General features: G+C 49.7%; 1 protein-coding gene across 8 annotated transcripts in view; it reads right to left on the reverse strand.

Moving 5' to 3' along the window:
* Positions 1-7,225: 7,225 nt before the first annotated feature.
* The window catches only part of LOC140483939 (transmembrane and coiled-coil domains protein 1-like), a 105,065-nt gene continuing 100,036 nt past the window's right edge, over positions 7,226-12,254 (reverse strand). For 7 of the 8 annotated variants that reach the window (XM_072582790.1, XM_072582792.1, XM_072582791.1 and 4 more), the window contains one exon: positions 7,226-8,836. In XM_072582790.1, the coding sequence (XP_072438891.1) occupies positions 8,534-8,836 (303 nt within the window). In that variant the 3' untranslated portion in view covers positions 7,226-8,533. The remainder of the gene's footprint in view (positions 8,837-12,254) is intronic. The other variant, XR_011962069.1, reaches the window with a different exon arrangement.

Below are 12,254 nucleotides of genomic sequence, written 5' to 3' on the forward strand. Positions count from 1 at the left end.
ACCCGGCCAGATCACAAGGTCCAGAAGTTTGGCAAAACTATGTTATCCGGCATTCCGTTATCCAGAATTCGATTATCCGAACAAAATATCCCCCACCTGTGACCTTTGGGTAATCCAGGTTCCCCTGTAGTTATATACTGCAAACTATACACACCCAGACCAATTTTAGAAATGAAACATATTTTTTGAGAAATCCATTCTGGTCATAATTTTCGTGAATGAAACTGGGTTTTAACTGGAGAACTTTTCATTCTGTACAGACCATGTCTCACTTTGATTTTGAGCATTTAGAAAAATGGAGTTAAAAGCAGGGTGGAATAAAAGCTTTAATTCGAAGCTTTACTTTTACAGGCCCACACAGACCCCAGAAGAGTCTGGAAATTAAGAAGGCAATTAGAAAGGCAAAGACAAGTCATTATAAAATATTGACAGGCAAAAATCAAAGAAAGCCCAAAGATATTTTCAAAGTACATCAGCATCAAAAGGAAAGAGTAGAACCCATTAGAGACAGCAAGGGTGTGGAGGCAGAACATGTAGTTCTAATTCTTAATGAATATTTTGTCTGTTTTCACAAAAGAGGAAAATGAAGTGGACTTTGCAGCTATGGAGGACTGTTAATTACTGCATGGAATGTACATTAACCGAAGAGGATAAATCACCCAAGAGGAAGTCTCTCCCACGCCACAAAGACAAGCCAGGAAGCTTTACTTTTTTTTTAAACTGCTAACCCCCACACTCCGGCCTAACTGTGGTAGTGCTTATTTTTTCCCCAGCACCCATGGTGTGTGTGTGTGTGTGTGTGCAGGTGTGAGACACAGTGAGAGACACAAGGTGCACGAATCTTTATTCAATTTCCACCACTAGGAAGATAGGAAAACACCCAAGTGGCCAGTGACAAGCACTGCCCTTCGCATCAAAGGGCAATGCTGTGTGATCAAAACAGTGAAGGGGAGGGTAGGGACTAAATCAAAATAGAGTTGGAGGGGGAAATAATACACTCCACTCCCTGCGGCGCCCACCTCTCCCTGAACAACTCCAGGGTGTTGGTGGACACCGCGCGCTCCTTCTCCAAGGACACCCGGGCTCTAACGTAACCGCGGAAGACGGGCAAGCAGTCGGCCCTAACGGCCCCCTCCATGGCCCGCTGCCTCGACCTGTTCCAGGGAGCTTTATAGAAGCTCTGATCATCATTTTTCAATCCCCTCTGATTACAGGCTGACTAGTGAGCTGCTAATATTGTACGCTGGTTTAAAAGTGAGAGATTTGTTTTTATTCATTTACAGCTTGTCCAGCATTTATTGCCTGTCCTTGTGAAGGTGGTGGGGAGCTGCCTTCTTGAACCCCTGCAGTCCATGTGCTGTGAGTTGACCCACAACATCCTTTGGGAGGGACTTAAGGATTTTGACCCAGGAAAAAAAGTGATGGCAAAATATTTCCAAGTCAGGACGGTGAGTGGCTTGGAGGGGAACTTGCAGGTGGCGGTGTTCCCATGTATCTGCTGCCCTTCTCCCTCCAGGGGGAAGTGGTTGTGGGTTTGGGAAATGCTGTCTGAGGGTCTTTTGTGAAATTTGTGCAGGGCATCTTGTTGATAGTACACACTGCTGCTGTCGGTGGTGGAGGGACTGGGTGCTTGTGGACTTGGTGCCAATTGAGCAGGCTGCTTTGTCCTGGATGGTTCAAGCTTCCTGAGTGTTGTTGCAGCTGCAACCACCCAGGCAAGTGGCAAGTACTCCATCACACTCCTGACTTGTGCCTTCTAGATGGTGGACAGGCTTTGGGGAGTCAGCAGGTGAGTTCCTCACCACAGTGTTTCTCGCCTCTGCCTGCTCTTATGGCCACTATTTATATGGCAAGTCCAATTTAGTTTTTGGCCAAGGTAACCCTCAGAATGTTGATATTAAAAGGATTCAGTGATGGTAACACTGTTGAATGTCAAGGGGTGGTGGTTAAATTCTCTTTTGCTAGAGATGGCATTTGTGTGGCATGAACATTACTTGCCACTTGTCAGCCAAGCCTGGATATTGTCCAGATCTTGTTGCATATGAACATGGAATGCTTCAATATTTGAGGAGTCACAAATGATGCTGAACATTGTGTAATGATCGGCAAACTTCTGACCTTATGATGGAGGGAAGGTCATCGATGAAGCAGCTGAAGGTGGTTGCACCGAGCACCCCGAGGAACCCCTACAGAGATGGCCTGGAGCTGAGAGAACTGATCTCCAACAACGACAGCCATCTATGTGCCAACCAGTGGAGAATTTACCCCAAATTCCATTGATTCCAGTTTTGCTCGAGCTCCTTGATGCCACGACTGGTCGAATACAGCCTTGGTGTCTCAGGCTGTCACTTACACCTCACCATTGAAATTGATCTCTTTTGCCCATGTTTGAACCTAGGCTATAATGAGGTCAGGAGTTGAGTGGCCCTGGCAGAACCCAAGCTGGGCCTCGCTGAGTGACTTGGCAGCACTGTTAATGATTGAGAGTAGACTGATGGGAGAAAGTGAGGACTGCAGATGCTGGAGATCAGAGCTGAAAATGTGTTGCTGGAAAAGCGCAGCAGGTCAGGCAGCATCCAAGGAGCAGGAGAATCAATGTTTCAGGCAGGAGCCCTTCTTCAAGAAGGGCTGATTCCTGAAGAAGGACTCATGCCCAAAACGTCGATTCTCCTGCTCCTTGGATGCTGCCTGACCTGCTGTGCTTTTCCAGCAACACATTTTCAGTAGACTGATGAGGCATTGATTGGCTGGGTTAGATTGGTTCTGCTTTTAAGACATAGCTGGGCAGTTTTCCACATAGTCTGGTAGATGCCAGTGTTTTAACCGTACTGGAAAAGCTTGGCAAGAGGAGTGGCAAATTCTGGAGCACCAGTCTTCAGTATAATGACTGGAATACCCTTCCCCATTGCTTCTCCAATCATATACTGCTTCTCTCCACTGTTTGCTGCTGATTGGCTGACACAGCAGTAAGAGTAGGATGGGAAGACCCCCTATTCTACATAATGTCAATGAACAAGGCCTTGATAGGTTGGAAAGCTGTTTTGTGGCCAGTGAGCTGCCTGTATTTGCACTGTTCCCATGACTGATGTCAGGCTAACTGGCCTGCCATTCCAGGTTTTGTCTTGTGCCCCTTTCTTGAATAGCAAAGTTACACGTTGCTGCTTTCCAAGCTAATATATCCATTTCAAAATCTAGGGAAGTCTGAAGAATCACAGTGCCTAATCATGCTCAGAGCCTTCTTGAACCTTTGGTAGCAGGCTATCGGGCCCAGTAGATTTGTCAGTCTTTAATCTAGAATCTCTTTGAGACCTTTCTTCTATAATATCCATCATGTTACGGCCGTGGTCACACTCTGTCTCTGTTCCCGATTTCCTCCACGACATTCAGCACTCCATTTCCTGTGAAGATCCAGATAAGTGATATCTCGGCTAATCCAACATTCCTCGTTATGATTTCCTATTTCTCTGCCTCTAAGAGATCCATGTTTACTTTAGCTTCATTTTAACATACTTGTAGAACTTAAAATCTTTTTAAAAGAAGAGTTTTTCATATTTATCCCTGTTTCCTACTTGCTCTTGGTCATCTTGGCTATTTTTAAAGTATCTTCCTCTCCTCAGACTTCCTACTATTTCTGTCAATAATTGTAATAAGTCTCTTCATCTTTTAGTACCATTCTTGATGTCTCTGACACAGAAATTCTAATTGTTATTTTAAAAATCACTGGAGACCATTCAGCCTGTCTTCACTATACTGGGCAAACAAGTTGTTCAACTTTAACTCCCAATTTGAACATATGCTTGTAGAACTAGGGTCACTGTGTAAAAATAAGGGACCACCTATTTTAAACAGAGATAAGGAGAGATGGTTTACTGCTGAGGGTTCATGAATGTTTGGAATTTTGGTCCTGAAAATGCAATGGAAGAAGACTCCTTGAATATTTTTACAGCAGAGGTTATTGAAGGGCAAAGCAATTTCAGGAAGGGCCAATTGGAATACCCCTATTCCAAATTAGGTACGTTCCAAGTTTTTGATCTGTCACTGCATAGTGAGAGTATTTCAAATGCACGTTTTCATAAATGTGAGGAGAGTTTGCCTCTTTATCACTCTTTCAGGCAAAAGAGTTCCAAATCCCCACCACCCTCTGGAAGAGAGAGAAACAAAAAACACTCATCAAGCGTTCTCTAATCCTTCTAGTAGCCACTTTAAATCTACAACTTCTGGTTATTCATTCTTTCCTCTTGGCTATTATTCTCCAGTCTTGGCAACATCTTGGTAAAGATCTGTGTTCCTTCCCTCATGTGATCACATCCTCCCTGTAATGTAGTCACCATAACTGTACACAGTTCTCCTATGCACAGTGACCCAACCAGTGTTTTAGATCGTTTCAGCAAACATCCTTCCTACACTTCTAGACCGTGTCCAAGAAATGAAACAATGCTAATGTTTTACACAGAGGGAGGTTTGCATGTGAAATAAATTTCCTAAGGAAGTGGTGGATGTGGGTACAATCACAATGTTGAAAACACATTTGGGTAGATACACAAATATAAAAGGTTTAGAGGGATATGGGCCAGGAGCAGGCAGCTGGGACTGGTTTATTTTGGAATTATGTTCAGTATCGACTGATTGGACCAATGGGTCTGTTTTTCTGCTGCATGATTCTATAGGTCTTTTTCATCATCTTACCAACCGTTCTGGTACCTTGAGGGATCTGTACTTTCACTCACATCCCTCTGATCCCCTCCACCTCTCCATTTTCCTCCCATTCACGGTGGGATACCTTTAACAGCTCACTCCTCTCCAGATTGAATTAAACGAACCCATTTAGCTGCCCATCTGCAGAACACTCATTCCATTCCGCAGCCTACAAACAGGAAGTTTACAATCTTCCCTCTTTCCAGGTGATTAAATGGGCCATTTTTTGTATATTCTGCAAATTTCTTAAACAATGTTCCCCGCAATTAAGTCTCAGTCATTGGTATCTGTCACAAACAGTGAGCTTTAATTTACTGACGGTCTGCCACACTAGAACTTGTCAAAAGCCTTGCTAATATCCATCTAACAATCTGACCCTCAACCCTCTTTGTTAACTCCTCTAGGAATTCAATCAAATTAGTCATTCTTTGAACAAATCTATGATGACTGTTTTTGATTAACCTGTACCTTTCTAAGTGATGGTTTATATTGTTTCCCAATAACATGCTCAACATCAGATTTAACTTTACTACCCTGTAATGACTCATGGAATCCGCAACCCCCCACAGCAACGAGAAACTAAATTGGTCTCACCAAATACATCCAGGTCAGACGAGACATCTGTATTAGTGCATACCTGGCCATCCTCTCTGCTTTCACGGATGTAGGTGGTCATTAAAGAAGGAAACCACAGGAGCTGCAAGTTCTCTTTCTCTCCCGCTCTCCATAGAAGGCCTGAGGCACCGGACAAAGTCTCAGTGTCTATGACTACCTTTGAAAGCCTGTGGCCACTTTCCAAAGACTCCGAACCAGCTTGATTTCAATCTGAATTTCTGATCGTCAGTCTACGGCTGTCAGAAATTCAATTTCATCAACAAGAAACCCAGCGTCCCATTGTGCTTGATACTTCATGAATAGGCCCGTGGATCAACAATATTGTTTTTCTTTTGTTTAAAATGTGCATTCTAGATTCTGGTGCCGTTTATGTTGCATGTTTGTTTGGGATTAAGGCAACATAGGTCTTATTCTGGATTATATCAAGAGCGTTTTATAATAAATAGGTTACTTGAGCCCATTAAAGGAGCCCGATGAAAGTATCTTATTCTGGATTGAAATAGAAATGAGAAGAAATCAGCCTTCCCCCTAACTGAACTAACACCTATACACCGATGACGAAGCTGTGGGGCTCAATTACCAGCATATTTCTCCAATCACTCAAAACACAGGAGAAAGTATATTTACAGTTGTGAAAGATCAGGGATAAGAGAGTATCGGGGATAAGCAGGAAGGCAGAGTTGAGGTTAAATCAGATCAGCCATGGTGTCATTGAATAGTGCAGCAGATCTGATAAGCTGAATGTTGTACTCCTGATCTGTATGTTCTTCAAAAGCGATATCAGTAATTCACCAGTAAAACTGGGGGGGGGGGTAAAAAAGCAGCTTTTGTAACACCAGATGGACTTTAGCCATGTAAAAGCATCGTTTGGAATGGAAAACACACTGACAACTTTCCAATGATTAACCAACAAAGTGACTAGAGAATTAAGTAACTGTTTAAAAAAAAACCGTGGATGGTGAAAATCAGAAACAAACATAGAGCTTGCTGGGAAAACTCAGCAGGCCTGGCAGGATCAGTGGAGAGAAAGCAGAGCTAATCTTTCAGATCTGGTGACCCTTCTTCACAACAGAGTAATTGCGTTACCTACACTGAAAACTTGGCTATCTTCAGCCAAACCTTGGACCAACATTTACACCATTTGAACCAACAATTTGAGTCAACTTGGTCATCAGTTGATTGACAGTGAATGTGCCACAGTGGAAATGACAACAGCTGCACAGTGGGGTAAGGCCAGGTCATACCTAGACCTGGTAGAGTAGTTTGGATTTTCCCACGCTGAAGAAAAAAACGCAAAATTCTCCAATATGAGTGGACTTTATCTCTAACCTGTCGAACTCTAGGTTGCCTTTACAAATTTGTAGGAAGGAATTCAAGAAATGTGAAGGGTAAAAAACACATGTCAGAGTGCCTTTGACAATTTGAGAACTGGACCAATTACAACACTTTAGCAGCACTAAATTATGAAGAACCATTCAAACTGGTAGCTGATGCCAGCCATTTTGCCATTTGGATGCCATTTTAGTGGAACGAGTTGGGGATTGAACAACCTGCCAATTATTCTTCTCATTACTAAATGCCTGTTGAGAGGAATATTCAAAGGCGGAAGAAAGGAACAAGCTGAAATTCATTTGCTTTCCTTATTATCTGCTGAACCTGTACACTAATTTTCTGTGATTCATGCAAAAGACACCCAGATCCATCTGCACCAAAGCACTTTGAATTTTCTGTCCATTTAGATAATCATCGGCCTTTCTATTCCTCTAATCTAAAATGAATCTGTATTTGTGCTGGTACTTCTTGTGAATGTAACAGTGGGTAATGCACCAGAGATGATCCATGAGTCAGACATTGAACCTGGATTTAAAACATGCAGCGATACCCTCTCCCCAGTTCCACAAGAAAGGGACAGTGATTAACAGCGATGGTCTTTATTTAAGTACGGTACATGGCCTGCTGCTGACAATCTGAGATAATCAACAAGCTGCGAGGGTCATTGATGGGATGGAGCAGCAAGAAGCTAACCTAGTTGTCACTGAAGGAATTCCAAAGTCTCCCAGCCCTGTTCGCGGCTGAGAGTGCCCCTGCTCCTATTGATGGTTGGGACAGTGTACATTCACAGTTTCACACTCTTGTGCTGACAGGAAGAATATAACTCTTTATTTTGCGTTTCTGTTGACTTAAATTAAACATCTCATTCCAAATGGGCATGTCTTCTGTAGGGTCTCTTAAAACCTCCTTGTTACAAAAGGCAGGAGTGGCTGGTTTTCTGTGTACCCCCTTTGCCTCTCCGGTGCTCTGACAGCCTTCACTCAGTCAACCAGGACTTGGACAGTAGGCACTGGGCTCAATGATACAATTTGTCACTTCATTTGAATTACTCAAACTCTACTTTGCTGCTTGAATGTTAAAAAACAAAACGTCTGCTAAAAAGAAACAGTATATCTCTCACAAGCAATGAGGAAGCCACTGAGGTGCTTTGAGTGTTACACTCTTCAAGTCTGTTAGTTGATACAGAATGGGGTATATGCTCAGGAAGGAGGTGGGAGGGAGTGTGTGTGTGTATCAAGGGAGGAGTGCATGGATTTTGAAGGCAGAAAGGACGGGCCCGAATGGCGACCCCGAATAACTGTGGCATCATCAGTCCACAATACGATCATTTGGATCGGCCCGAGACAAGGCCGTGACTTGCAACGATTACTTCAAGCTCATCCCAGTCTGGAGTCTTTCAACACAGGTGACGGTAGAGAGACTGAAATAACAATCTTGGATCCATTTGCTGACGACGGAATGTGCTCTTATTTCACAGTGAGCTACTTCTCAATAACGCAGGTCAGGGCACAGTCAAAGTAAATACAAAAGATTATTTTTGTTTTAAAAAAAAGTACACCGTGCACTAAATTTTAGGCAATTCTGTTATCGATTCCATACTTCCACCCTCCCCTGAGAGAGATTTGGAGATGGAGTGGGGGGTATTATTATTATTATTATTAAACAATCAAGCTTATAGTCCCTTTGTCCATTTATCTTCATTTAGCCAGTACCTGTGCTGGAGGAGAGTTCCCACAATTATGACTCAAATGCCAAACAGTTCACTTTGAACTTCAAACACTGTCGGCAACTTCCAGTCAGGGATAGAGAAGGTGACTTTTCTATCTGTAAACAAATCCACTCAGATTCCACATATACTCCATTCACTGAGGCCCATGCCCTGGGCTTGGTGTCATGTCAGAAGGGGAGTGAGTTGTCCCAGGGAGCCACTGATGGCCTGCCAGTTCCTCCAGGCCAGGCCCAGAAAAACCAGGAAGAACAAAGTGCTACACGTCCTGCTTCGCGTCTTCATCAGCGGCACCAGGGTGGACACAAACACCAGGAGGACAGCCATGACAGCCAGCAACACGTTGATGAGCTTCCCCAGGAGGGTGCGCGCTGTCCCATTCTCCAGCCCCTCCAGCTGCACCACCTGCTGCTGCTGCTGCTGCAGCTCCATCTTGGAGATTCGGGTCTGACAGGCCTCCAGGGCTTCCTGAGAGGGTGACAACAACAAACACGTTACCCCGCAGGGAAAAAAAACCGTTAAGCAGCGGGTGGAAACCCAATACCCCGCAGGGGGAAATCCAACACCCCTCAGGGGGAAACCCATTACTCTACTGTGGGGAACCCATTACTTCACTGGGGGGGGAACACGTTACTCCGTGTGGAGGAAACCCGTTACCCCGCGGGGGGAGACCCGTTACCCTGTTGGGGGGGGGGGGTGACCTGTTACCACATGGGGGGGGACCCGTTATCCAATGAGGGGGAAACCCGTTACCCTGTGGGGGGAGACCCGTTACCCTGTTGGAGGGGGGGGGGGGCGACCTGTTACCACATGGGGGGGGACCCGTTATCCAATGAGGGGGAAACCCATTACCCTGTGGGGGGAGACCCGTTACCCTGTTGGAGGGGGGGGGGGGGCGACCTGTTACCACATGGGGGGGGGGGGGGACCCGTTATCCAATGAGGGGGAAACCCGTTACCCTGTGGGGGGAGACCCGTTACCCTGTGGGGGGGGGGGGGGGGCGACCTGTTACCACATGGGGGGGGACCCGTTATCCAATGAGGGGGAAACCCATTACCCTGTGGGGGGAGACCCGTTACCCTGTGGGGGGAGACCCATTACCCTGTGGGGGGAACCCGTTACCCCGTGGGGCGGGGAACCTGTTACCCCGTGGGGGGGGGGGGGAGCCCATTACCATGTGGGGGGGGGGGGAACCCGATACCATGTGGGGGGGGGGGGGGAAACCCGTTACCCTGTAGGGGGGGGAACCCGTTACCATGTTGGGGGGGGGACCCATTACCCCATGGGGGGGGGAACCCGTTACAATATGGGGGGGAAACCATTACCCAGTGGGGGGGGGAACCCATTACCATGTGGGGGGGGAATCCGTTACCATGTGGGGGGGACCCCATTACCCCATGGGCGGGGAACCCGTTACCATGTGGGGGGGGGGGGGAACCCGTTATCATGTGGGGGGGGAACACATTACCCCGTGGGGGGCGGAAACCCGTTACCCTGTGGGGGGGGAATCCATTACCATGTTGGGGGGGAACCCATTACCCCGTGGGGGGAGACCCGTTACCCTGTTGGAGGGGGGGGGGGGGCGACCTGTTACCACATGGGGGGGGGGGACCCGTTATCCAATGAGGGGGATACCCGTTACCCTGTGGGGGGAGACCCGTTACCCTGTGGGGGGGGGGAATCCCGTTACCCCGTGAGGGGGAGTCCATTACCCCGTGGGTGGGAACCCATTACCCCGGGAAGGGGGAACACGTTACCCTGTGGAGGGGAACCCATTACCCCGTGAGGGGGAACCCATTACCCCGAGGGGGGGGGGCGTTACCCTGTGAGGGGGAACCCATTACCCCGAGGGGGGGGGAACCCGTTACCATGTGGGGTGAACCCGTTACCTTGTGGGGGGAACCCGTTACCCCGTGGGGGGGGGGGGGGGGAACGACCCATTACCCTGTGGGGGGGTGGGGGAAAAACCAGTTACCCTGTGGGGGGAACCCATTACCCTGTGAGGGGGAACCCGTTACCCCGAGGCGGGAGGGGGGGGGGGAACCCGTTACCATGTGGGGGGAACGCATTACCCCGTGGGGGGGAACCCATTACCCCATGGGGGGGAACCCGTTACCATGTGGGGGGAACCCGTTACCATGTGGGGGGGAACCCGGTACCCTGTGGGGGGGAACCCGTTACCCTGTGAGGGTGGGGAACCCATTACCTCATGGATGGGAACCCGTTACCATGTGGGCGGGAAACCGTTACTATGTGGGGGGAACCCATTAGCCTGTGAGGGGGAACCCGTTACCATGTGGGGGGGGGGAAACCCATTACCTCGTGGGGGGGAGCCCGTTACCATATGGGGGGGGAACCCATTACCCCGTGGGGGGGGAACCCGTTACCACGTGGGGGGGGGGGAACCCATTACCCCGTGGGGGGCGGGAACCCGTTACCCTGTGGGGGGGGGAATCCATTACCATGTTGGGGGGGAACCCATTACCCCGTGGGGGGGGATCCCGTTACCCCGTGGGGGGGGACCCGTTACCATGTGGGTGGAACCCATTACGCCGTGGGGGGAACCCGTTACACTGTGGGGGGGGGGATCCGTTACCATGTGGGGGGGAGATCCCGTTACCCCATGGGGGGGGGGGGGGGGGGATCCCGTTACCCTGTGGGGGGGAGATCCCGTTACCCCGTGAGGGGGAGTCCATTACCCCTTGGGTGGGAACCCATTACCCCGGGAAGGGGGAACACGTTACCCTGTGGAGGGGAACCCATTACCCCGTGAGGGCGAACCCATTACCCCGAAGGGGGGGGGAACCCGTTACCATGTGGGGTGAACCCGTTACCTTGTGGGGGGAACCCGTTACCCCGTGGGGGGGGGGGGGGGGAACCCATTACCCCGTGGGGGGGTGGGGGAAAAACCAGTTACCCTGTGGGGGGAACCCATTACCCTGTGAGGGGGAACCCGTTACCATGTGGGGGGAACCCATTACCATGTGGGGGGAACCCATTACCCCATGGGGGGGAACCCGTTACCATGTGGGGGGAACCCATTACCCTGTGGGGGGGAACCCGTTACCCTGTGAGGGTGGGGAACCCATTACCTCATGGATGGGAACCCGTTACCATGTGGGCGGGAAACCGTTACTATGTGGGGGGAACCCATTAGCCTGTGAGGGGGAACCCGTTACCCTGTGGGGGTGGGGAACCCATTACCTCGTGGGGGGGAGCCCGTTACCATGTGGGGGGGGGGAAATCCGTTACCCTGTGGGGGGGAACCCGTTACCATGTGGGGGGGGGGGGGAACCTATTACCCTGTGGGGGGGGAACCTGTTACCATGTGGGGGGGGGGAACCCGTTACCCCGTGGGGGGGAACTGTTACCATGTGGGAGGAACCCGTTACCTTGTTGGAGGAGACCCATTACCCCGTGGGGGGGAACCCGTTACCCTGTGGGGGGGAGGAACCCATTACCCAGTGGGGGGGGACCTGTTACCCCCCGGGGGGGAGCCCGTTTCCCCATTGGGGGGGGGGGGAGAGCCCGTTACCATGTGGGGGGGGGGAACCCGTTACCCAGTGGGGGGGGACCTGTTACCCCCCGGGGGGAGCCCGTTACCCCATAGGGGGCGGGGGAGCCCGTTACCATGTGGGGGGGGGAACCCGTTACCATGTGGAGGGGAAACCCGTTACCCTGTGGAGGCGAACAAATTACCATGTGGGGGGGGAACCCGTTACCATGTGGGGGGGGGGGGGACCCATTACCATGTGGGGGGGAACCCTTTACCATGTGGGGGGGACCCCATTACCCCATGGGGGGGAACCCGTTACCATGTGGGGGGGAAACCTGTTATCCCGTGGGGGGGAGCCCATTACCATGTGGGGGGGGGGAACCCGTTACC

This window comes from Chiloscyllium punctatum, chromosome 12 (assembly GCF_047496795.1).
Source record: "Chiloscyllium punctatum isolate Juve2018m chromosome 12, sChiPun1.3, whole genome shotgun sequence".
In the NCBI taxonomy this organism is placed as follows: domain Eukaryota; kingdom Metazoa; phylum Chordata; class Chondrichthyes; order Orectolobiformes; family Hemiscylliidae; genus Chiloscyllium; species Chiloscyllium punctatum.